At 41.8% G+C, this 26219-nt stretch overlaps 2 protein-coding genes across 18 annotated transcripts in view; both read left to right on the forward strand.

Annotated features, from left to right (window-relative positions):
* The window catches only part of LOC119128672 (protocadherin gamma-C5-like), a 212343-nt gene that overhangs the window by 63154 nt on the left and 122970 nt on the right, over positions 1-26219 (forward strand). The window contains exon 1 of one of the 17 annotated variants that reach the window (XM_037261288.1): positions 1454-4020. The exons of 15 other annotated variants lie outside the window; for them this stretch is intronic. In XM_037261288.1, coding sequence (XP_037117183.1) covers positions 1588-4020 — 2433 coding nt within the window. In that variant the 5' untranslated portion in view covers positions 1454-1587. Of the gene's footprint in view, positions 1-1453; positions 4021-23493; positions 26160-26219 lie in introns of those variants that run through there. One more of the 17 variants, XM_037261292.1, reaches the window with a different exon arrangement.
* LOC119128684 (protocadherin gamma-A2) lies at positions 5015-9332 on the forward strand. Its single transcript, XM_037261371.1, has one exon. The coding sequence runs from the start codon at positions 5265-5267 to the stop codon at positions 7683-7685; it is 2421 nt and encodes an 806-aa protein (XP_037117266.1). The 5' UTR covers positions 5015-5264; the 3' UTR covers positions 7686-9332.

The raw sequence follows: 26219 nt of genomic DNA on the forward strand, positions 1-26219 counted from the left end.
TTTTTAAGCCAAGTTAGAAAACCTGGCATTAATAAAAAATGTAGATAGATTTTGAACAACAGTAATCTGCTATTTTCTTTTCATTCTTTTGAGACAAAGTTTGAGACAAATTTGGAGAACATTCTATTTCCAATCATTATCAACACATGTAGCGGCACATAATGTTTGTTACAATCATATATCCACTTTATTCATTTTTAATATTTTTTTACCCAGCCTCTCATGAATTGAAATATTATTCCTACAAGACATCATAGTGACTTAATCAATTGGTCTTTTGTAGCTGATATGACATTTACATGCTGTATGTTTGCTTTTATTTTCTTTGTCAAGAATGGACATGGGATGTTACTGTGTTTGTTTTGTGGACAACGCAAAGTTGGAGCTTGTATTCGTGTTGAATATTTCAGAAGCAGTCAGCTGCAGCTCAAAGTAAAGATCTACTAAGGTCTTTATATTTTTATTTTCTTCTGGTTTCGTTACATTTCTCACAAGTTCTTTCAGAGCTATGACACTTCCAGGGGTTACCATCTGGTCTTAGGAGTGATACTTAAAACACACATTGGAAAAAAAAAACATGATCACGTTGTTTAGCATCTGTTCAACATCAGAGAATTATCTTGTTTTATGCAACGGTTTGCTCAGTTTGTATTGGTCAGTACTGTATATCATACAGTCATCGTTGAAAGATAAAAGCAGTGTATGATTTTGTTTGTTTTGAATCTGGGGTGCCATAAAGTGGAAAACTGTGATGAAGTCCATTGCTGACAGGGGGCCTATAAATGATATTTTCAATTTGTGGCATTGAAGTGACAGGCCCCAAAGGGTTTTTGTCTGACAGGGTCCCAAATCCCCGGCAGTTCCTTTGTTTGTTAGTGATGACTTTGTAAATCTTGTGATGTAGTCTGGTAAAATGATGGATTTGACTATCTGCCTTGAAAATACTACACCTACTGCATCTATAGCCAACAGTAATTTAATAGATCTGTTCATCGTATTGGCTCTTGTTGTGTGGCTGATCTCAGTTGAAAAAAATAATCCAATGATTTGTGGTTTCCTAGTGGTTGCATTAACATCTTGTCATCAGATAAAAATAGCAAACCAGTATTTGAACAATTTAAGGCTTGATAAATGTGAATCATATTTCCAGATACCTTTTCTGAGTTATGAATAAGTGTGAAACCCCATTACAATACTAATAATAATAGTAATACAAGTAAAAATATCCTATAGAGTAAGAGTAAGTGCAGCCCTCACTCTTTTAAGAGATCCATAAAGTACATTTATAGTTAAGGGACTTTATTTATTTATTAATTTATTTATTTATTTATTTATTTATTTATTTATTTATTTATTTATTTATTTATGTATTTATTTATTTATTTATTTATTTGTTTATGCTTAGTGACTACTACCAGTTAGCGTCTTTAGCTGTAATATTTAACACACACACATGGTATAATTACCAGTTTTATAGTAAAAAATACATTGTCTGTGTTTACATTAACTTCTACTCACGGTGGCGCAATAGACCAGCCTTTAAATTGTTGAACGCCCTTTTTCATTTGCAGTGGACTGACATTGTGCATGCGTGTGGGTGATTTTGTAGACCACATTGTTCTCCATTCCGTTCGGGAGGCTTCCATGATGGATTCTAAAATGTTGCCATCGCGCACGTTTTATTTCCTTTTTCTTTTGCTGCATTCCGCACTCGGAGACGTGAGCTTTTCTTTTCCCGAGGAGATGAAACGAGGATCGGTGATTGGGAATATAGCCAAGGATCTCGGATTGGAGGCGAGCGCGCTGTCCAGCAGAAAAGCGCGCATCGACGCCGACAGGGGCAGGAAGCTTTATTGTGATTTAAACGCGCAAAACGGAGAGCTGATTGTGGCTGACAGGATTGACAGAGAGGGGCTTTGTGGCAATAAGGCTTCATGCGTCCTCAAACAGGAAATTGTCCTGGAGAATCCACTGGAGCTCCATCGAATTAATTTGCATGTTCAAGATATAAATGATAACGCACCGTTGTTTAATGATGACTCAATAGAGTTGGAGATACGGGAGTCAGCCGTTAAAGGAGCTCGTTTTGTGATAGAGGAAGCGCACGATGCGGACATAGGACAAAATTCAGTGCAGCAGTACATCCTAAAGAAAAATGATAATTTTATTTTGTCTGTCAGTGGTAACACAATAGAGCTTGTGCTTGATAAAGAACTTGACCGTGAACAGCAAAGTGAGATGAATTTGCTTCTCACTGCTTTAGATGGCGGCTCTCCTCGGAGATCAGGCACAGTAGCCGTACACGTCACTGTGCTGGATGCTAATGATAACGCCCCGGTGTTCAGCCAGGCTGTTTATAAAGCTAGTCTCCCTGAAAATTCTGCCCCGGGTACAATCGTGATTAATGTTAGTGCAACAGATGCAGATGAAGGGGTGAATGGGAATGTGAGTTATGATTTTGGACATGTTACAGAAGATGTAAAGAAGTTATTCAGCATTGATCGTAAAATCGGTGCAATAGCTGTAACTGGCACTGTTGACTATGAAACAAGCACATCATATGAATTGCGTGTGAAAGCCAAAGATGGGCTTGGGCTGTCTTCTTATGCAAACGTGGTCATTTCTATCACTGATGTGAATGACAATGCCCCTGAGATCAATTTGAAGTCACTGTCTAATTCAGTGGCAGAGAACGTGTCACCTGGCACAGAGGTGGGCATCATTAATGTGCAGGACAGAGACTCTGAAAAGAATGGGCAGGTGCGCTGTTCCATTCAACAAAACGTCCCCTTCAAGTTAGTTCCGTCTATCAAAAACTATTATTCTCTGGTGACAACTGGACTTCTGGACCGTGAACTCGTGTCAGACTACAACATTACAATCAGCGCCACTGATGAGGGCTCCCCTCCTCTGTCCTCCTCGAAAAGCGTCCACTTGTCTCTGGGAGACATCAATGACAACCCGCCCGTGTTTGGGGAACAGTCCTACAGCGCATACGTCAGTGAAAATAACAAAGCTGGCTCCACTTTATGCTCTGTCAGTGCTCAAGACCCTGACTGGAGACAGAACGGCACCGTCATTTATTCTCTCTTACCTGCCGAGGTGAACGGCACCCCGGTGTCCTCCTACGTGTCTGTCAATGGAGACACGGGGGCGATCCACGCCGTCAGGTCCTTTGATTACGAACACCTGAGGAGTTTCCAAGTCAACGTCATGGCCAGAGACAACGGTTCTCCTCCATTGAGCAGCAACGTGAGCGTCAGCGTGTTCATTTGGGACGTGAACGACAACTCTCCTCAGATCCTGTACCCCGCCCCAGAGGGCAACTCCTTCATGACCGAGCTGGTCCCCAAAGCTGCACACGGAGGCTCTGTGGTGTCCAAAGTGATCGCGGTGGACGCCGACTCGGGCCAGAACGCCTGGCTGTCCTATCACATCCTCAAGTCCACAGATGCGGGACTTTTCACCATTGGTCTCCATAGCGGCGAGATCAGGACCCAGCGGGACATTTCAGAGTCTGACAGCATGAAGCAGAACCTGATTGTGGCCGTCAAAGATAACGGACAGCCCCCTCTCTCGGCCACCTGCTCCATGTATTTGCTTATTTCGGACAACTTGGCAGAGGTACCGGAGCTGAAGGACATTTCTTACGACGAGAAGAACTCCAAGCTTACCTCATATCTGATCATCGCGCTGGTGTCCGTGTCCACCTTCTTCCTGACCTTCATCATGGTGGTCCTTGCTGTGAGGTTTTGTCGCAGGAGAAAGCCCAGACTGTTGTTTGATGGAGCAGTTGCCATCCCCAGCGCATATCTGCCTCCTAATTACGCAGATGTGGACGGTACGGGAACTTTACGCAGCACCTACAACTATGACGCCTACTTGACGACAGGCTCCAGAACCAGTGACTTTAAGTTTGTGTCCTCTTACAATGACAACACGCTACCTGCTGACCAGACTCTGAAGAAAAGTCCAAGTGACTTTGATGAGATGTTTGGAGATGTTCAAGGATCACCCGAGGTACAAATAATGATTTATGAATAATATTTTCCCATTTTTATCCCTCCATCAATCCAAGTCCGATTTACATTTCTGGCATTTCTAGGAAAGGAGTAGAGAGTGAATTCAAATGAGAAATTAACTCAAGATTCTTTTGAACATAGGTTCTATCATCATCATCATCATCGTGCGCACACACGCACACACGCACACGCGCACACGCGCACAAGCGCACACGCGCACACGCGCACACGCGCACACATACACACATACACACATACACAATAAACCTGGTATTTGAATAGGGGTGTGTAGACTTTTTTTATCCACTGTGTACACATTAAGATGGGACAGCTAATACCTTTAAAAATAATATAATAGATGTTTATATATTATATTTGATATTGCATTGAATGTAGTGTTTCAAATACAAGGTCATGAAATACTAGTTGTGTTGCAAGATCAACTATTGATGAATGGATGGCGGATGGACTCATTCACTTATCCAAGAGCTCTATAGCTAATTTTTGACTGTGATGATAGATTTAGAAATAAAACATTTAATCATCTCATTCATATATTTCTTTCTTGTTTGATTTAATACATTCAATCCGTGACCTCCTTCTGCATTGTTTACAGTATTTTATTGGCTGTAGAAGATCCATATCACCTACTAAATAGCTTTGCAATAAATTTGCAGCTGAGGGCTTGTTGACCAGGAAGTCATCTCTGTGGTGCAAGCATTCTGCATTTCTCTTGTAATTGTCCCACTCGACCTCGTGGCGACGCTCTTTGAATATTTGAGTCATCTATGGCGTGTTCTGCTGTAACTGTGTCAGTGAAACTGGAGCATTGGGTGAGAGCAAGAACATGCGTGTATGTGTCTCTATGTGCATGTTTGTGTGATGGAGGCAGAGGAAAAGTGTGTTTGTGTGCGTGTGTGCATGAGTGTGCTCGTGTGCGCGCGTGCATGAGTGTGCTCGTGTGCGCGCGTGTGCACTTGTGTGTGATAGAGGCAGAGAAAAAAAATACATGAGTGGGTGTTTGGAGAGGGAGAGAGAGAAAGCAGCAGAGAGAGAGAGAGAGATGAAATGGAAAGAGAGAATCCAAGCTGACAGCTTCCCTAATAGAGCATGAGTAACTCGGCTAGAGACGCAGGGAAGCGTCGGATTGCAGCACAATTTTCAGTTCGACATTTTCAGGAGCGTGTTTAGGATTTAGCTCTGTTTTCGACGGCTTATGAGCATCGGAGAGAATCTCTAAAAATGGACCGGAGAATCAACTTTGAACACTGGAGGGAATTATTCTTTTTTTGTTTGATTTTTTCTGTGTCATCTGGCGAGGTGCGTTATGTCCTTCCAGAGGAGATGCAGCCGGGTTCTGTGATTGGGAACGTTGCGCGAGATCTCGGTGTGGAAGCGAGGGAGCTCAATGCTCGCCGTGCCCGTGTTGTTGCAGACGGAACCAGTCAGCTGTGTGAACTGGACCTGTCATCAGGCAATCTTTTGATCAGTCAACGGATTGACCGAGAGGAGCTCTGTGCGCAAGGCAGCGTGTGCACCATCCAACATCAGCTTTTACTTGAGGATCCTCTTCAGGCATTCAGCCTACTTTTAGACATTGCGGACATAAACGACAATACTCCAGTGTTTGCTGCAGAGGAGATCAACCTTGATTTGGTGGAGTCCACCGTTCTTGGGAGACGTTTTCCCCTGGAGAGTGCGCATGACCCTGATCTGGGCACAAACTCCGTCAGTGAATACAAACTGAGTCCCAACGATCATTTTGGCCTGGAAATGAGTCCCCAAATAAATGGCAACTCATATCCAGAGCTTGTTCTGAAAAAGGCGTTAGACCGAGAAACACAAGCTGAGCATGTGCTGAAAATCAATGGCATCGACAGGGGAAGTCCAGCCAGAACTGGGACCGCTTCTATCCGTATCCGTGTTTTGGACTCCAATGATAATGTCCCAGTGTTCAGCCAGCGCCTTTACAGAGCATCTGTACCGGAGAACTCTGTCACAGGGACTTTAATAGCACAACTGAATGCCACAGACTTGGATGACAGCCTCTACGGAGAGATAACATACTCTTTCAGTCACCTGACGGACAAGACCAGAGGAGTTGTTGACATTGACCCACGGAGTGGTGAAGTTCGAGTGGCAGGTGTCATTGACTACGAGGAGGCGAGTTCTCACGAGTTGGACGTGCAAGCTAAAGACGGAGGCGGCCAGGCCTCCCACTGCAAACTCATCATCGATGTCATCGATGTCAATGACAACAAACCTGTGATTGAAATCAAGTCGGCGTCGGCTAACATACTGGAAGATTCCAAACCTGGAACGATGGTGGCCCTCATCAATATTTATGACATGGACACGGGAAATAGCGGACACGTCACATGTTCGATTCCTGACAATGTCCCATTTCAAATTGTATCGGAGGTGAAAAACTATTATATGTTAGTGACAGCTGGGAAACTAGACAGAGAGGTTCAATCGGAGTATAACATTACCATAACTGCCACTGACTCAGGCTCTCCTTCACTGGAGAGCAAAAAAGTTTTAGCAATCGTGCTTACCGATGTAAATGACAATCCTCCAATTTTTACACAACGCGAGTACACTGCCAACATCTTGGAAAACCAACCTGTTGGCACGTTTGTTATGAGAGTAACGGCCCAGGACATGGACGATCCGTCCAATGCTAAATTAAATTACCAAATATCAAAAGAGACAAATTTGGAAGTTTCCTCCTTCCTTACCATTAACATGGAAACGGGCGAGCTTTTCACATTGCGGCTCTTCGATTACGAGCAGTCAGTTTATTTCCAAATCAAGGTGGAGGCCCGAGACGGAGGTGACCCCCAACTCACCACCACCTGCACTGTCAATGTTTTTATCAAAGACCAAAATGACAACATGCCAGTTGTCCTATATCCTGTACAAGCCTTCATTGCTGAGGATGTAGTTCCCCTTGAAGCGCCAAGAGGTTATTTAGTGACCAAGGTGGTGGCCGTAGACGCTGACTCGGGCCACAACGCGTGGTTATCTTACAGAATAATCAAAGAAACGCAGCCAAATTTGTTTATGGTGGGTTTACACACAGGCGAAATTAGAACCACGCGAGCCTTTATGGAGCTTGATGAACCGAAACAAACAGTCGTTATTGTGGTAACGGATAATGGGCCGGTATCTCTTTCTGCCACGGCCACCGTTAGCATCGCCATTGGCGAGGGGTTGCCAGTTCTACATGAACTCTTTGAGCTGGCTGATGAATCTCAGGGCAGTGATAGCTTGAGGCTTTATTTGATAATTGCCCTCTTCACCGTTTCTTTTCTCTTAATCCTTTTAATCATCGGAGTGTTTTATTACAAGCTTTGTCGCCGTAGCTACGTGTACCGTTCGACTAGTGCCAGCCTCCCTGTTTTCCCCACCACGTACTATCCACCTAGTTTTACAGATTTTAGTCGCTGTGGGACATTGCTGAAAGACGATCGCTTTGATCCGTTTCTGACCACCGGCTCATGGAGAGGCGACTTTCGCTTTGGTTCAAACACGGATACTGACACGCTAAAGAAAAGGAGCGCGGCTTATCAAAAGAACACACTTAGGCGCACGAGTGCCGACAGATCTACTCTAAAGGTGAGGGCCGGTCCCTCACATCCTTGTTATGTGATCACTTGAAAACTGACCGGAATTATTGCACGTGCAGTAGTTGTAAAAAGGTCTAAATACCCGTGCTGAAATGACAGGTTTTCTGTGATCAAAAATAAGACCAAGATAATCAGTTCAAAAGTTGTTTTTGCCAATTTTCAGCGTTGAGGGAATTAGTAGTTTTCTTTACAGAAAAACTTAAGGCTTCTGCTAGAAAGAAAGATGTCTGGAAAAGCGTACTTGAACATCTGAACTTTATTTGTAGTTAATCCGAGGGATTTTGAATTGTGCACACTTGTGCAACCATATTATCAGAATTTATATTTACTTCCCCTCACATTTGTTGTCCAATTGCATTGTACAGATCACATTTATGGTGGATAAGGTTTTGAAATGATTCATCTAAAATCTGGGTTTATAGAGGGGTTTGTAGACATTTTGTATTGCCTCTGTTTTGTGAACAAAATGAAAAAAAAAGGCACTCACCAGCTATTTAATTGAGGCTGCACACCGTTTGGTGTTAGACATTTGTAATATGACTTATATAAATACAGTATTCTATGATCCTAAACTATGCATGACATCTTGATGCAGTACAATTCAACATCTTTACAAAGTCCAGCCATAACAAAAGTATTGTAAATTCAATAATTCTGGAAGTGCGGCCTGTGTATGCAAATTGTGATCTCAAACTGTTAAGATATGACATGGCATCATTAAATATTTTAAATATTTTTAATACGTGGCATTATGTTCTGTATTAATGCATGGATTTATTCATCTTGAAAATAAGTATATGAAACAATCAACTAAAATAGTCTCAAATTATAACTTATAATTGCTTTGTGTTGTGTTTGTTAATTAAGTACCGTGCTCCTGATTACTTTTTTTCTTGTAATGTTAGTCAGGTTTTATTGATCTTTTATGGCAGTAAGATGAGGTCTCTGCTGCAATATTTTCTCAACAACTGTTTCTATTTTTAGCTCATTTTCTTCAATAAAAACCATTGTGAGTGGACTGTCAGACCTGTAAAAGATTCCTCTACCAGCTTGATACAGCTTGTGATTTCAAGTTCACCAGACTCCAACTCTCCTTTTTTGTCCTTTACAAATACAAAATATCTTTTTTCCCCCTTCTCATTTTGTAATGATCAGTTTTTAGCATGTCTCAGTCTTTTCGCCTCAGCCTTGTCTTGTGCACACAGGTCAGAGCTGTTACCTTTTAAATCTTGACCCATAATAATGCATCAAATTACATCAGTATTTGTTGTGTTATGTATTTATTATTATATCGTAATAGAATGATTTAACAGCTGAATAAATATTTAAATAAAATGTGATTTTCTAAAAAAAATATATGTCTGTGACTCTTTTCAACAAGGTAAGACACAACTTACACACATGCAGCCAAAAATTATTAGAATGTCGTATTAACATTGGTTAAAGGTTGAGGATTAAAGTTAACACTCACTATCATATCAGTGCTTCAAGTGTAATATGGCACATTCATGTTGTGTTGTGTTGTTTGTTCATGCTGTGTGTTATCAAAGTCTGTGTGGCCAGGGTAGTGAAGCAGAGAGAAATGTGCTCATGTGTAGTCATGTTGCTTGCACATGTGCTCCAAATTAAACTATGGTTAGATTGCGAAAAAACGACAACAACAAAAAACAAGCAAAAACGAAAAACACCAATTTCTGAATTATCTGGCTCATATTCATGAAATGCTGCATTACTGATATGAGGATTGTAGGTTGATGACAAGTTGGGAGAACTTTTAATGTTTTGCCCAAAATTCAGTTTCACATTTAGATCAACACAAGGCGATTAGTTGACATTTTTGTGACTTGTGAAGGAAACCAACCCCATTTTTTTTTTTTCCCAATGCATTAGGGATTTTCAAAGGGAACGCCAATGTACAGCAGGGGTCACCAACTATATTTATATTTGTCAGAGGGTCAGAATTTTACCAGGCAGTCACCTTGAGGGCCAGATCCTCAAATAAAAATGCTAAGTCAATAAATAAATAAATAAATAAATGGCATGACATTATGATTTGATGTTTATTGTTTGTATCTTGTTTCCATTTCATTACAACCTGAAGGCAAATTTAGCTTTTAGTCTGTTTTTGCAGTTTCCAGTTGATGATTGCTGATGTACAATATAAGCATTGTTAAGGGTTTCTACTTCCTCTCATTACAGCCCATATATACCTATTGAACATGTGAAGTTAAAGGAAAATAGTCTGGTAAACATAAAAACACTCATATTAAGACCTTAATCCTTACCCCTTATCTAACATTTAAGGTCATCACAGAATGTTCACACCTCCACTGTTTGTGATTTTTCTGTCTGCATCATTTCATATGACGACATTATTTTTGATGCAGAAATTGCCATTGGGCTTAATACTAACGCATTTTTCTTTGTTCTCTCTTTTCTTTTGGTCTCTCCCGTCAATGAACCTTCTAATGTGGACCCATAGGTAAGCACATTTTCAGTTATTTCAGCACTCACATGCATTCTGCTCCTGTTAAAATATCACACAAGTGTCAGCCTCACCAACAGAATTGATTAACTGACACGATCAATAGAATACCAGTTGACCCAGAATGCGCTTTCATCTGTGCAATCTTTTTGCTTGAGCCTTTTTTTCACACAACTCACTGTGCCAGCAAACATGTTTATCAGTCATCACATTCAGAGGAGAATTTTTCCATCACAAGCATTACACTGACTGTAAGTCATGTAATGTATGCAGAAAAAGTCATCCTATTGGGTGAAAATATGTTCCCAGCGTAAGCTACATGAATATTAATAACTCTGCCTGCTGTTGCTGTGCAGACTCTGCTTTAATAATGCACCATCATGATGTGCACAATGGTGTGCTCTGCAGTAGTATGCTGAAATGGAGCGCACACAGAAATGGGAGGCTCTGCCATGGTTCCCTTTTCTGGCTCAGTGTTGCAAAAATATTGTCAGCAGACTTTCACTGTGTATGGCTGCTTGTTCATTTCCAGCTGAATGTTAATTCCTCTGAATGTAGGTCACTGCTCTCCGATCAGCACCACATCTATATAGGTCCTGTATCAACATGTCAGTCTGTCTATCTATCTTATTATTATTATTATTATTATTATTCATTACTATTATTATTATTATTATTAATTTATAATACAAACAATGATATTAATATATACATTAATATATAATATTATATTAATAATAATATTGATTGATAAAAATAAAACATAAATAATAAATTATGAATATTTTACTTGTATACTCTATTGCAACTTTGGAGCACTGATTGGTGTATTATTTTACTTAATCTCTGTTGGTGGTGCTGTTGTATCAGCTGTGAACGCACCTCAACCAGTCCATGACCCTTTAAGGCAAGTAATGCAAGAAGCATTAGAATATTGCTGCATTTGTCATGAGCTTGTGTGAACAATGCTTAACAAACATAGTTTAATGTTATAAGACACTTTGCCTATACTTCAGTATTTGTGATTATTTCTCCCAAGTCACAATGAACACATTGAAGGTGCAAGTCAAGTCAAGTCAAGTCAAGTTTATTTGTATAGCCCTAAATCACAAGCAGTCTCAAAGGGCTTCACATAGACAAAAATTGACAATTATTCTCAAAGCATCCCCTGATCTTAAGCTCCCAAAAGGGCAAGGAAAAACTCAAAACCCCTGCCCGGGGAAAATGAGAAACCTTGAGAAGGGACCACAGATGGAAGGATCCCCCTTTCAGGATCACCAGGTTGTAATGGATGCAGAGAGGGCACAAATAATACATAATATGAAAATCAAAAGTGGATGTCCAAGTCAGAGCGAAGGGCTGCCGGAGGAGCCCTCTACTATCCTGGCTGTGGAGGTTGAGCTGCAGTTCCCCCAACCTGAATTAGCCCACAAGAATCCAGATAGCCGCTGTCAGCTTGGGTGCCACCTCAAACAAACTCCGGCCGAATCGGCCACTCCAAGTTAGTTAAAGGCCATGTCATAGAAATGTGTCTTTAAACGTGTCTTAAATGTTTCTACTGAGGTTAGAGCATCTCCATTCTGTTTTTCTGCATTATAGCTGCGGTCACCAGACAAATACGTTCCAGAAAAAACGAGGAAGGAGGTCTTTGTAGAGAACGTTGCAAACACTTAGATGTGAAAATGTTGGTTTCTGCGCTCGAGCTTGGCTTATTATTGATGAAGACAGACAGTACTTAAGTGTTCTCAAGTAGCTTTTCGATGGAAATTGTCCTGGAAGACCCACTTGAGGTATTTTCCATCACAATCAAGATACAAGGTGCAAACGACCATGCGCCAGCTTTTCCTAAAAGAAATCTGCGAGCGAGCAAGTGAGTAGGTTTTGTAGGTTCTGGTGCAGTGGACCACACTACACTGTGTAGTAGAAGTGACACAGATTCAAAGGCCTATTAAGAGAAGTTCTGTTTTGTCATTTTTAAAATGAAGAACTTTTTTGGACATCCATTCATTCATAGGAATGAGCCACTCGTGCAGGGTGGTGATTTGATTAACATTAGTGGGTTTGGCAAAGAAATAGCTCTACGTATCTGAAAAGCATACGTAGCAGTGGTATATTTGGTATATTAGTATATCTTATGAATGTGTCTGAACAACTCACCATTGGCAACAACTCTTTACTGAGATGCAAAAAAAAGTAAAAAACAAAGTATAAAAAATGAAAAAAAGTATTTGATATTTTCTGTCAGCATCTTGAGGATGTGAACAAAGCATGCAGCATCGGTTCAAACTTGGTTTTGGAAGCCCTTTTATTCTACTTTTGTTTTATTATTTAATCTTGTACTTTTGTTTACTTTGCTGTGTAGTTAATACTGGCCAAGACTAAACAACAACTGCTGGTTTCAGTTATCTTGAATTTCTTGTTTGGAAAAAAATAACCATGATATCGCTATCCATGGTGCTGAAATAAAGCTGAAGCCACGAAAGGCTGTGGAATTATTGGCCTGAAGTCACATCTTTTTTGGCAACTGTACATCCATTTTCTGTCGAGACTATCGCCACAGATATGCCATTTTATTTACTTCATGACTGCAAAATTGAATTTTTGCAAAACTAAGAAAAGATTTTTCTGATTTTCTACTTGTGATCATACAAAGAGGATTTTTAAAAATTCTTTGGGTCAAACTACATTAATTTCACATATCAACCTCCAAGTGGCGCTGTTACATGGGAAATGAATATGTCTGTACTGCGTGATGGTGCAGCTCCCGAGTCTGTGAGAGCCAGCCATTTGACAAATGAGATCCTGAGTGAACGGCGGACGTTTGAGTCGAAGCAACGTCTTATTTTCGTTTCTTTTTTTCGAATTGATAATTGTTCTTTTTTTTTCTTCATCTTTTGTTGGACATGGAGTTTGAAATCAATCATTTCAGAGATGGAATACGACGGAGATATTTTGGCAGACGGGTGGCCTGCCTCTTTGTCTTTTGGTGTGTGTTTTTAAATGCAACGCAAGGGCAAATCCGCTACTCAATCCCTGAGGAGATGAAAAAAGGCTCGCTCATCGGAAATGTGGCCCAAGATCTCGGTTTGGATCTGAAAAGACTCCGTTCTGGGCGGGCCCGCATCGTGACCGGGGAGAACGTCCAGTACGCCGAGCTGAGGGCGGACAAAGGGCTCCTGGTTGTCCACGAGAGGATAGATCGAGAGCAGCTGTGTGGAGAAGAGACTCCGTGTAGCTTCACCTTTGAGATTTTATTGGAAAACCCCATGGAAATGCATCCCGTGACCATCGAAGTGTTAGACGTAAATGACAATGCTCCTACCTTTAAAAATAACCATTTGCGATTTGAAATAAGTGAATTGGCAGCGCTTGGCTCCCGTTTTGTTTTAGAGAATGCTCACGATGCTGACGTGGATGGAAATAACGTACAAAATTACATTTTAACTCCGAGTGATAATTTCGTTTTAAAACAACACGCTAGTCCGGGGGGCAAAAAACATGCAGAAATGGTGCTTCAGAAAGCTTTAGACAGAGAAGCACAGCCGCGACTCGCCTTGAAATTGGTGGCTGTGGATGGTGGAAATCCCCAGAGATCAGGTACAGTAAATATAGAAATTACCATCGTAGATGTGAATGATAACGCTCCCGTATTCAATCAAACTAATTATAAAGCGAAGGTATTTGAAAATGCGCCAAAAGGCACACACGTTCTAACTGTAAATGCCACTGACGCAGACAGCGGTTCGAATGGAAAAGTAACATACTCATTTTCAAAATCAAATGCCGACATAACGGAGTTGTTTTATATTGATGAGGTGACTGGATGTATATTTGTAGCAAATCAAATAGATTACGAAAATGACAAAAAACTAGAATTCATGGTTGACGCTAATGATGAAGGTGGTCTTACTGAGTCTACAAAAGTCGAAATAGAAATAATGGATTTAAATGATAATGCCCCTCTCATTAATGTAATGTCTTTCACCAGTCCCGTGTCAGAGGATTCCCCTGTCGGTGCCACAATTGGTATCATTAATGTAAAAGACCGTGATTCTGGTGAAAACGGTCACGTGAGGTGCGCAATAGAAGGCCGCGTTCCATTTAGGATTAAATCCAATATGAGAAATTATTTTGCATTGATGACTGATGCTGATTTGGATCGTGAAAGTGTGTCAGAATATAACATCACAATTGTTGCGTCAGATGCTGGCTCGCCTCCCCTCTCCACCAAAAATACTTTTAATTTGAAAGTGTCAGACGTCAATGACAACGCTCCTGTGTTTCCGGTCGGCATTCATAGTGCAAACATTGCAGAAAACAACTCCCCAGGAGTTTCTGTTCTAAGAGTGATTGCCAAAGACCCAGATGAAAACCAGAATGCTCGTGTATCCTACATGTTGGAGCAGAGTGAAGTAGGAGGAAGTCCAATTAGTGAATTCGTGTCTGTAAATTCAGAAAGTGGAGTTATTAGTGCAGTTCGCTCATATGACTATGAGCAAATCAAAGAGCTAACATTTATTGTCAGAGCTCAGGATGGAGGCTCCCCTCCCCTGAGTAGCAACGTGAGCGTTCACATCCTGATCCAGGACCAGAACGACAACTCCCCTCAAGTCCTGTACCCGGTGCAGACAGGCGGTTCATTTCTGGCCGAAATGGTGCCTCGTTCAGCCGACGTTGGCTACCTGGTGACCAAAGTGGTGGCCGTGGATGTGGACTCAGGCCAGAATGCCTGGCTTTCCTATCAAGTGCACAAAGCCACAGACAGGGCGCTGTTTGAAGTGGGCCTCCACAATGGGGAAATCCGAACGGTCCGCCAAGTGACTGATAAAGATGCTGTTAAACAAAGACTGACTGTTGTGGTGGAGGACAACGGGCAACCCTCTCGTTCAGCCACAGTCATTGTGAACGTGGCGGTGGCCGACAGCTTCCCTGAGGTGCTCTCGGAGTTCACTGACTTGAGCATGCACGACAAAGAGTACAATGACAAGCTGACTTTTTACTTAGTTTTGGCGCTGGCTGTGGTCTCCTTCCTCTTCATCACCTGCTTGCTGCTCATCATCGCAGTCAAAGTGCACAGGTGGAGACAGTCGCGCGTCCTGTACCACTCCAACCTGCCCGTCATCCCGTACTATCCACCTCGGTACTCGGATACTTTGGGGACAGGGACCCTCCCTCACGTGTACAATTATGAGGTTTGCAGGACCATCGACTCTAGAAAAAGTGACATGAAGAACATGCAAGCCATGAGTCAGAGTTTAGTGAGTGTGGATGGAGCCGATGCCGATATGTCTAATTGCAACAAGCAGATGTCAGGAGACTTTTCTCAGATGTCAACCTTGGTGAGTGATGTTTTTCACCTTTTTCATTTGATATTGTCTCATGTAATGTAACGAGAACCTTGAAAAGTTCACCATTGTTTTGCAGTCAAATCAGAAATTGAAAACGATGCAGTTTAATTTTGTTTTGAGTCAAAATGGTTTTGTATTAACTGGCAACACGTAATTAACATGCATGTCATAACTTAAGTAATCTTATTGAAGTATTTCTTAACATAATAAAAATGTGCACTATGAGTTGATCAGATAAGTTACGATAAGTCGATGAGATCGGACGTTTATTGTCGTCCATGGTGCTGGAAATGTTTGAAGCTGACTTGACTCTGCAAGCGATCAAATACAATAGTTTGACCAATTACAACTGCTGACACACCGCATATGAACAAAAACTGCGTGCTCACAAATGTCAAAAAAAAAAAAAATCCCCAAAACAGGATGAGCAAGTCATTTTGACCAGAGATCCCCCACCCCAATAAAAAATCATGTGCAGAGCGCATATTCGACCACATAAACGACCAAAGGAGATAAGTTAAATTGAATATAGGGTATTGCACAAAATTGACAAGTTACGTTTCATGTAGCGTTAAACAGAAACGAAAGGAAAACAGCTTATGTGCATGCATTTAAATAACCAATAAATCAACAGTAAAAAAAAGTATATATATATATATACATATATATACAAGCCCCAATTTTCACGACGGGAGCCAGTTCACTATCATATCGCTTACTGAGTTATTTTCTTTAAAAAATAACAACAAATAATTTGGGGTGACATTTACGCGGCCATCTTACCTCCGAACATCGGCAAAAAATAGACGCCTTCCTTTCAAAATTATTTATATAGTATTTTGACAGAAAGAAATATATATTTCGATATATATATAAAATTCGGATTGTTTTTTTTTTTCTTCAATTTGAATTCCTAGTAGCAAATGTAAAGATCTACGGGGGTTGTTTTCTCAAGATAATTTAGTTTTTAGCTTCCGTGCAGCATTTTCTATTAATGTTTCTCCACAAACAACGGACTATACTTCCATGTTGCCTTTATTATGCGTTCATCCCCCTCCCTGCTTCTCAGTCCTCGTTCTTGCACATTTTAAACTCTAAGGGACGCTGTTGGCTTGGATATGAATTTCCGCGTTGTCCTGCAGTCCTCCCCATTGACGAGGCAGTTTCTGTCTTTTGTTGGCGAAGAGGACAAGTGAAAGAACAACGATCTCCACCTTGCATTGATTTTCTTGTTGAGAGCTGACGTATGCAGGGACCTGATTACTTTATAGGACTTATTTCTTGCATTTTGTTTTTGTTTTCGTCATCATGGATAAATATGAACCCTTCCCTTTCTCGTGCGCAAAATGGAGGTTGTTTTATGGATGGCGACGTCAAGCGGGGACGCTGATGTTTTTGCTTCATTTGGTTACCACGGTAGGTGGTCAGATTCGTTATTCTATACCAGAAGAGATGAAGAAAGGCTCCGTGATTGGAAATGTGGCACAGGATCTCAGTTTGGACATGAAGAGACTCATAGCTGGGCGAGCTCGCATCTTGACAGAAGACAACATTCAATACACGGAGCTGAAAACAGACAAAGGGCTCCTGGTCGTCAGTGAAAGAATAGACCGAGAGGAGCTTTGCGGAGATGTGACGCCATGCAGCTTCAGCTTTGAGATCATTTTAGAAAATCCTTTAGAACTGCACGGAATAATCGTTGAGATTTTGGATATAAATGATCACGCCCCTGTCTTTCCAAATAAAGAAAAATCCCTAACCTTTGAAATAAGTGAATCTGCTGCAGTTGGTGTGCAATTTCCCCTGCAGAGTGCAGAGGATCAAGATGTGGGGCTGAACGCTTTGCAAAATTACATTTTGTCACCAAACGACAATTTTATCCTAAATCAGCATGCAAATCCGGATGGCAGTAAATATGTTGAAATGGTGCTCCAGAAGCCTTTAGACAGAGAGCGACATCCCCGTTTGTCTTTAAAATTAATTGCACTTGATGGAGGAACACCACAGAGATCTGGCACCGTAAATGTAGAAATAAACGTTTTAGATGCAAATGACAACCGGCCAGTTTTTAATCAATCAGAATACAAAGCTTATGTTATGGAAAACACACTGAAAGACACCAGTGTAATTACAGTAAATGCTACAGATGCTGACAGTGGTCCGTTTGGACTCATCTCTTACAGTTTGTCAAAAACAAAAGGAAGTGCTGCCAATATATTTAATATTGATGAAGAAACTGGCACAATCTATGTTTCTGGTCATATTGACTATGAAAAAAACAGGAAGTATGAAGTGAGGGTGGAAGCAAAGGATCAAGGTGGACTGATTGGGACCAGTAAAGTTTTATTTGATGTTATTGATGTAAATGACAATGCTCCAGTAATAAATATAAAATCATTTTCCAGTCCTCTGTCTGAGGATTCACCCCCTGGTGCAACAATTGCAATTCTTAACATAAAAGATGTTGATTCTGATAGAAATGGACAAATTAATTGTTTCGTTGATGGAAAACTTCCCTTTAAATTGGAGACATCGCTGACAAACTATTATAATTTAATTTCAGATCAATTTTTTGATAGAGAATCTGTTTCACAATATAACATAACAATTACAGCCACTGATCTCGGAACGCCTCCGCTTTCTAGCTCTACAAAGTTACATCTTAGAATCTCAGACGTGAATGACAATGCACCAATATTTGATAAAAATGTTTATTCAGCTTATGTGGCAGAGAACAATTCTCCAGGCGTTCCCATATTTGCTGTCACTGCTCGAGACGCTGATTGGAATCAAAATGCAAGAATATCTTATCTTTTAGAGGACACACAGATTAGTGGCAGTCGAGTTTCAACTTTTGTTTCTTTAAATTCTGAAACTGGTGTTCTCATTGCCGTTCGATCATTTGATTATGAGCAAATTAAACAAGTTGAATTGGTGGTCAGAGCGCAGGATGGAGGTTCCCCTCCCCTCAGCAGCAACGCGAGCGTTCGCATCCTGATCCAGGACCAGAACGACAACGCCCCTCAGGTGCTGTACCCGGTGCAGACGGGCGGCTCGCTACTGGCCGAAATGGTGCCTCGTTCGGCCGACGTGGGCTACCTGGTGACCAAAGTGGTGGCCGTGGATGTGGACTCTGGCCAGAATGCCTGGCTCTCCTATCAAGTGCACAAAGCCACAGACAGGGCACTGTTTGAAGTGGGCCTCCACAATGGAGAAATCCGAACTGTCCGCCAAGTGACTGATAAAGATGCTGTCAAACAAAGACTGACTGTTGTGGTGGAGGACAACGGGCAGCCCTCTCGTTCAGCCACAGTCATTGTGAACGTGGCGGTGGCCGACAGCTTCCCTGAGGTGCTCTCGGAGTTCACTGACTTGAGCATGCACGACAAGGAGTACAATGACAAGCTGACTTTTTACTTAGTCTTGGCATTGGCTGTGGTCTCCTTCCTTTTCATCGCCTGCTTGCTGCTCATCATCGCAGTCAAAGTGCACAAGTGGAGACAGTCTCGCGTCCTGTACCACTCCAACCTGCCCGTCATCCCGTACTATCCACCTCGGTATTCAGATACTTTGGGGACTGGGACACTCCCACACGTGTACAATTACGAGGTATGCAGGACCACCGACTCCAGAAAAAGTGACATGAAGAACATGCAAGCCATGAGTCAAAGTTTAGTGAGTGTGGATGAAGCTGATGCTGATAGGCCGCCTGCAAACAAAGAGCTGTCAGGACACTTTTCTCAGATGTCAACATTGGTGAGTGAAATATATAATAATGTCTCATGGTATTTTTTGTATTGATACCTCTGAAAGATTTTTACCCTTTGTAGTGTTGTTGTTTTTGTTATTGTTGAAACGTGGCTCTTGATCCTTTTCTATTTTTTCATTGCTCATTGTGCTTTTGGTCATGGTCATGATGGAAGAGCATATATGAGTTTTCAAAACGTCACATTCCATGGCCCCTTAGTATGCTTCTTGGCCAAATGAGTTCTGCTCTGATTCTTTATCATAATCTTCCATATTAAAAAAAATACCTTTTGCAGGGTATTGAGAAAGATTTGTGATTATTTTGTTTGGCTACTATTTGGAGATAATTCCCTAGCGCTTAAATCAAGCTTCTTGGAAAAAAAGTTACTCTCCTCTGGAGATTACTTCACTTCTTCAGTCTTGGTGCTTGTGCACCTGTGAGGGTTTTGTCGTTTTTTATGTTTTCAGCAGCAACAAGTGTGTATGTGCTTGCAGTCTACTGGCTTTTAATGACTCAATTTGGCTTCAAATGCCCCATCAATACACAAGAGGGTCTTTTTGTATTCTGAAATTAGACATTAATAGATGTAAAGTCACCCACAGTGCATCAGTAGTCACACTTATAACCAGGAATTGTTTCAGGATGAATATCCAAATTCACTGTGGCATCATGGTAGTTTTACTGACATGCTTGACAGTGAGCTTCTTATGTAGTCTATCTCTCTCCATGGTCCTGAAGGACAGCGTTCAATGGATTTCTTGGGCATTGCTCACTTGGAAGAAATAAAATCAATGCTCACTATCAATATCATCTGAATCTTGCTCACACAACAGCCATCACGTAAGTTTGTTGATTGGATGTTAGTGCAATTTACAACTTTATATATATATATTTTTTTTTTTAATGTTTTAATGTGATTGGTAAACAGGGCACGCCATATTTATAGATTACCATCCCCGACACCCCAAGAAATTGTTGACCATTTGAGATAAACTGGACTAATTTCACATATTGGTCTCTAGGGGGCGTTGTTGCATGTTAAATGGATGTTTTGTGATGCGTGTTGCAATGCTACTCCCCCCTCTGCGGCTGCCATTTGGCACAGGACAGCTGTGCGTGAACAACGTACGACACTTGAGCTTAAAAATCGGCTGATATTGTGCCTCGTCATTTTTCGATCCGTTCACTTCATTGGAATAATTTTATTTTAATATGGAGTCTAAAGATATTCATCCAATCCGTGGTGGAATATGGCGACGGGCGGCCTGCCTCTTTGTCTTTTGGTGTTTTTTTCTAAATGGAACGCTGGCGCAAATCCGCTACTCAATACCAGAGGAGATGAAAAAAGGCTCGCTCATCGGAAATGTGGCCCAGGATCTCGGTTTGGATCTGAAAAGACTCCGTTCTGGACGGGCGCGCATCGTGACAGGGGACAACGTCCAGTACGCCGAGCTGAGGGCGGACAAAGGGCTCCTGGTTGTACACGAGAGGATAGATCGAGAGCAGCTGTGTGGAGAAGTGACGCCGTGTAGTTTCACCTTTGAGGTTTTATTGGAAAACCCCATGGAATTGCATCCCGTGACCATCGAAGTGTTAGACGTGAACGACAATGCTCCTACATTTAAAAATAGGCATTTAGAATTTGAAATCAGTGAGTCGGCTGCACTTGGCTCCCGTTTTATTTTAGAGAATGCTCACGATGCTGATGTAGACGCAAATGGTCTGCAGAATTACATTTTAACACCAAGTGACCATTTTGTTTTGAAGCAACACGTCAGTCCGGGAGGAAGAAAATATGCAGAAATGGTGCTTCAGAAAGCTTTAGACAGAGAAGAACAGCCACGACTCTCTTTAAAATTGGTGGCTGTGGATGGCGGAAATCCACAAAGATCCGGTACAGTCAGTTTAGAAATTATTATTCTTGATATAAATGATAATGCACCCGTCTTTAACCAAACTATTTATAAAGCAAAGTTATATGAAAATGCACCAAAGGGTGCTTATTTTTTGACTGTGAATGCCACTGATGCTGATAATGGTCCGAATGGAAGAGTAACATACTCATTTTCAAAATCAAATACCGAAATAGCAGATTTGTTTCATATAAATGGGACGACAGGATGTATATCTGTAGCAAAACCTATAGACTATGAAAAAGACAAAACAATACAGTTCATGGTTGAAGCTAAAGATGAAGGTGGGTTTGCTGACTCTACTAAAGTCGAAATTGAAGTCATGGATTTAAATGATAATGCCCCTCTCATTAATGTAATGTCCTTTTCTAGTCCTGTGTCAGAAGACTCCCCTGCTGGTACCACTATTGGTATCATCAATGTAAAAGACTTGGACTCTGGTGAAAACGGTCAAGTGAGGTGCACGATTGAAGGCCGCCTTCCATTTAGGATTAAATCCAATATGAGAAATTATTTTGCATTGATGACTGATGCTGATTTAGATCGTGAAAGTGTGTCAGAATATAACATCACAATTGTTGCGTCAGATGCTGGCTCACCTCCCCTCTCTACAAAAAAGACTTTTAATTTGAAAGTGTCAGACGTAAATGACAACGCTCCAGTGTTTCCGGTCAGCATTTATAGGGCAAACATTGCAGAAAACAACTCGCCAGGAATTTCTGTTTTAAGAGTGATTGCCAAAGACCCGGATGAAAATCAGAATGCTCGTGTCTCCTACATGTTGGAGCAGAGTGAAATAGGAGGAAGTCCAATTAGTGACTTTGTGTCCGTTAATTCAGAAAGCGGAGTTATTAGTGCAGGTCGCTCATATGACTACGAGCAAATCAAAGAGCTGACTTTTATCGTCAGAGCACAGGATGGAGGCTCCCCGCCCCTCAGCAGCAACGCAAGTGTTCGCATCCTGATCCAGGACCAGAACGACAACGCCCCTCAAGTGCTGTACCCGGTGCAGACGGGCGGGTCGTTGCTGGCCGAAATGGTGCCTCGTTCGGCCGACGTGGGCTATCTGGTGACCAAAGTGGTGGCCGTGGACGTGGACTCTGGCCAGAATGCCTGGCTCTCCTATCAAGTGCACAAAGCCACAGACAGGGCGCTGTTTGAAGTGGGCCTCCACAATGGAGAAATCCGAACGGTCCGCCAAGTGACTGATAAAGATGCTGTCAAACAAAGACTGACTGTTGTGGTGGAGGACAGTGGGCAGCCCTCTCGTTCAGCCACGGTCATTGTGAACGTGGCGGTGGCCGACAGCTTCCCTGAAGTACTCTCAGAGTTCACTGACTTGAGCATGCATGACAAGGAGTACAATGACAAGCTGACTTTTTACTTAGTCTTGGCGCTCGCTGTGGTGTCCTTCCTCTTCGTCACCTGCTTGGTGCTCATCATCGCATTTAAAGTGCACAGGTGGAGACAGTCTCGCGTCCTGTACCACTCCAACCTGCCCGTTATCCCGTACTATCCGCCTCGGTACTCGGATACTTTGGGGTCGGGGACCCTCCCACACGTGTACAATTACGAGGTGTGCAAGACCACTGACTCTAGAAAAAGTGACATGAAGAACATGCAAGGAATAAGTCAAAGTTTAGTGAGTGTGGATGGAGCTGATGCTGACACACAGATGTCAACTTTGGTGAGTCATGTCTTTCATTATCATTATCATTTGCTATATATATATATATATAGTTCAATTTTGCTGTCCGTGGTGCTGAACATTGTTGTTGATTTTTATCACTTTTTTGGACAAGTGTGAATCTATTAATTCGTATAATTCTCACTGGAAAAAAAAATATTGTTCTCAGTCTTATTCTCGTCCTTATTCTCATTCTTATTCTCAATATTATTCTCAAGATTACTATGATTATGATTATTATTGTTTCGTCAGGAGTACAAAATGAAATTGTCTGGCTCCAGATACGATATTTAAGTTGAGATGATTTTGTTGGATATTATGTAATATTCTTAAAAATCTATTTAATTTTAACACTGAATCGCTGTTCGTAATTAAAAGAAAAATCTGGATGCAATCATAACTTCGGCCTTTGTATTTTAAAATAGTGTATTGTTTTCTTAATTACGTTGTATAATTTAGTCTGAGTAATGATTTCATATGAAGGTCTTTATTTTATTAATTGTTACTGGTCTGTAGTTTCAATTAATTGCTTAACTTCCCTTTATTTCTGTGCTGTCATACTCAAAATTGAAACCTATATTTTGTCAAAAGTTGTATCTGTACTTTTATGCGTGTAGAAATATACCAATATGCTTTGGACTGTCTTTACGTTTGGACAGGGCGAATAAAATAGAGGTGCAGTTCTGTGAAAATGCTCTGAGGGCCGCTGGTGACACGTCAATGAATGAGAATGAAACACGTCCGTGAAGGAGTCCTCCTCTTGAGCTCCTTTTAGAGCTTCATTGCCGATAAATACGACGGACTCCTCGACATTTAAAGAGGCACATTTCTTTTGGATTCTCGTGTTTGTTTTAGACTTTGAGTATTGGTTTTACTTGAAGAAGTCATCTTGTCATTTTTGAATTCACGATGGATTTTATGCAGATGCGCACTGTCGGCGGCCGATGGCGCACACTGTTTGTGATTCTTTGTCTGTGCGAGCTGGGCTCCGTGACTGGACAGGCTCGCTATTCCATACCGGAGGAGCAGGCGGAAGGCTTTTTTGTTGGAAACATTGCGAGAGATTTGGGCTTGGATATTGGCAGACTAGTAACAGGTAAAGCTCGTATTATTACCAAAGGAGGCCGACAATATGTTGAATTAAAGCGAGACAAAGGAACACTTGTAATTAAAGAGCGCATCGACCGAGAGGAGCTTTGTGGCAAGACGACGCCCTGCAGCTTCACTTTTGACATCATTTTAGAAAATCCCATCCAGCTTTATCGAGTAACAGTGGAAGTTGTGGACATTAATGACAATAGTCCGTCGTTCCCACAATCTGAAATTCATTTAAAAATAGCTGAAAATGCTGCAGTAGGAACCCGTTTCTCACTCGCCAATGCAGCTGATCTTGATGTTGCAATAAATGATATTCAAAGATACACCCTAAAACCTTTAAATGATTTTAAATTGGAAGTACAAAATGAACGAAACGGAGGAAATGTTATCGAAATGGTTTTGCAAAACCCTTTAGACCGAGAAAAAGAAGAGAGTCACACACTCATGCTATTTGCGTCAGATGGTGGAGAGCCACACAGATCAGGGACAGTGAGAATTGAAATTACTGTGATGGATGCAAACGATAATGCCCCAGTGTGCACTCAACCTGTTTATAAGGTTGACGTGCCTGAAAATTCACCTGCAGGGACACTGATCACGACTGTTAGTGCAAACGATGTTGATGCAGGCTTAAATGGTTACGTCACCTACTCCACTCCTCACATAACGAAAGAGGAAAACCAGCTTTTTAATGTAAATGTTAAAACTGGAGAGATTAAAATTGCTGGTAGGTTAGATTTTGAGAAATCAAAAAGCTACGAATTAAATGTGCATGCAAGTGATCATGGAGGATTTACGGATACATGTAAAGTTATTGTTAACATAATTGATGAGAATGACAATATCCCCACCATAGAACTCATGTCCTTTTCTCAGTCCATACCTGAGGACTCTCCCCCAGGTACAACTGTAGCTGTGTTTAACGTCAATGATGAAGACTCTGACGTCAACGGTGTCGTCAAGTGTTCCATTAACACCGATGTCCCTTTTAAAATTGAGTCTTCATTAACAGGATATTACACCATAGTCACTGAAAACTTCTTAGACCGGGAAAGTGTCCCTGAATATAATGTGACCATAACGGTGTCTGACCAAGGCTCTCCACCTCTGTCTAGTAGTAAAAACATTAACGTTAAAATATCAGACGTGAACGACAACCCGCCCAAATTCCATCAGTCAGAATACAGTAAGACTTTACCAGAGAACAACTCTCCCGGTTTTTCCGTGTTTGCTGTCAGTGCTACTGATGCAGACTGGGGCCAGAATGCCCGAGTGTCTTACTTCCTGGAGGAGAAAGACGTTAATGGAGTAGCTGTGTCCTCTTTTGTCTCCGTCAATTCTGAGAATGGTGTCGTCCACGCAGTCAGATCATTTGATTATGAACAAATTAAGTCCTTTGACTTTAACGTGACTGCCCGTGACTCTGGATCCCCTCCGCTTAGTTCTGTGGCCACAGTTCGCATCCTAATCCAGGACCAGAATGACAACACCCCTCAGGTTCTGTACCCGGTGCAGACGGGCGGCTCGCTGCTGGCCGAAATGGTGCCTCGTTCGGCCGACGTGGGCTATCTGGTGACCAAAGTGGTGGCCGTGGACGTGGACTCTGGGCAGAACGCCTGGCTCTCCTATCAAGTGCACAAAGCCACAGACAGGGCGCTGTTTGGAGTGGGCCTCCACAATGGAGAAATCCGAACTGTCCGCCAAGTGACTGATAAAGATGCTGTCAAACAAAGACTGACTATCGTGGTGGAAGACAACGGGCAGCCCTCTCGTTCAGCCACAGTCATTGTGAACGTGGCGGTGGCCGACAGCTTCCCTGAGGTGCTCTCGGAGTTCACTGACTTGAGCATGCATGACAAGGACTATAATGACAAGCTGACTTTTTACTTAGTCTTGGCGTTGGCTGTGGTCTCCTTCCTCTTCATCACCTGCTTGCTGCTCATCATAGCAGTCAAAGTGTACAGGTGGAGACAGTCTCGCGTCCTGTACCACTCCAACTTGCCCGTCATCCCGTACTATCCACCGCGATACTCAGATACTTTGGGGACTGGGACCCTCCCGCACGTGTACAATTACGAGGTGTGCAGGACTACTGACTCCAGAAAAAGTGACATGAAGAACATGCAAGCCATGAGTCAAAGTTTAGTGAGTGTGGATGGAGCTGATGCTGATACGCCGCATGACAACAATCAGATGCTAGGAGGCTTTTCTCAGATGTCAACATTGGTGAGTGAAAGTTCTCAGTATTATTTTGCTCTTAGTTTTTGTTTTAATCTGATCACTTTC

This window comes from Syngnathus acus, chromosome 10 (genome assembly GCF_901709675.1).
Source record: "Syngnathus acus chromosome 10, fSynAcu1.2, whole genome shotgun sequence".
NCBI classification, from domain to species: Eukaryota; Metazoa; Chordata; class Actinopteri; order Syngnathiformes; family Syngnathidae; genus Syngnathus; species Syngnathus acus.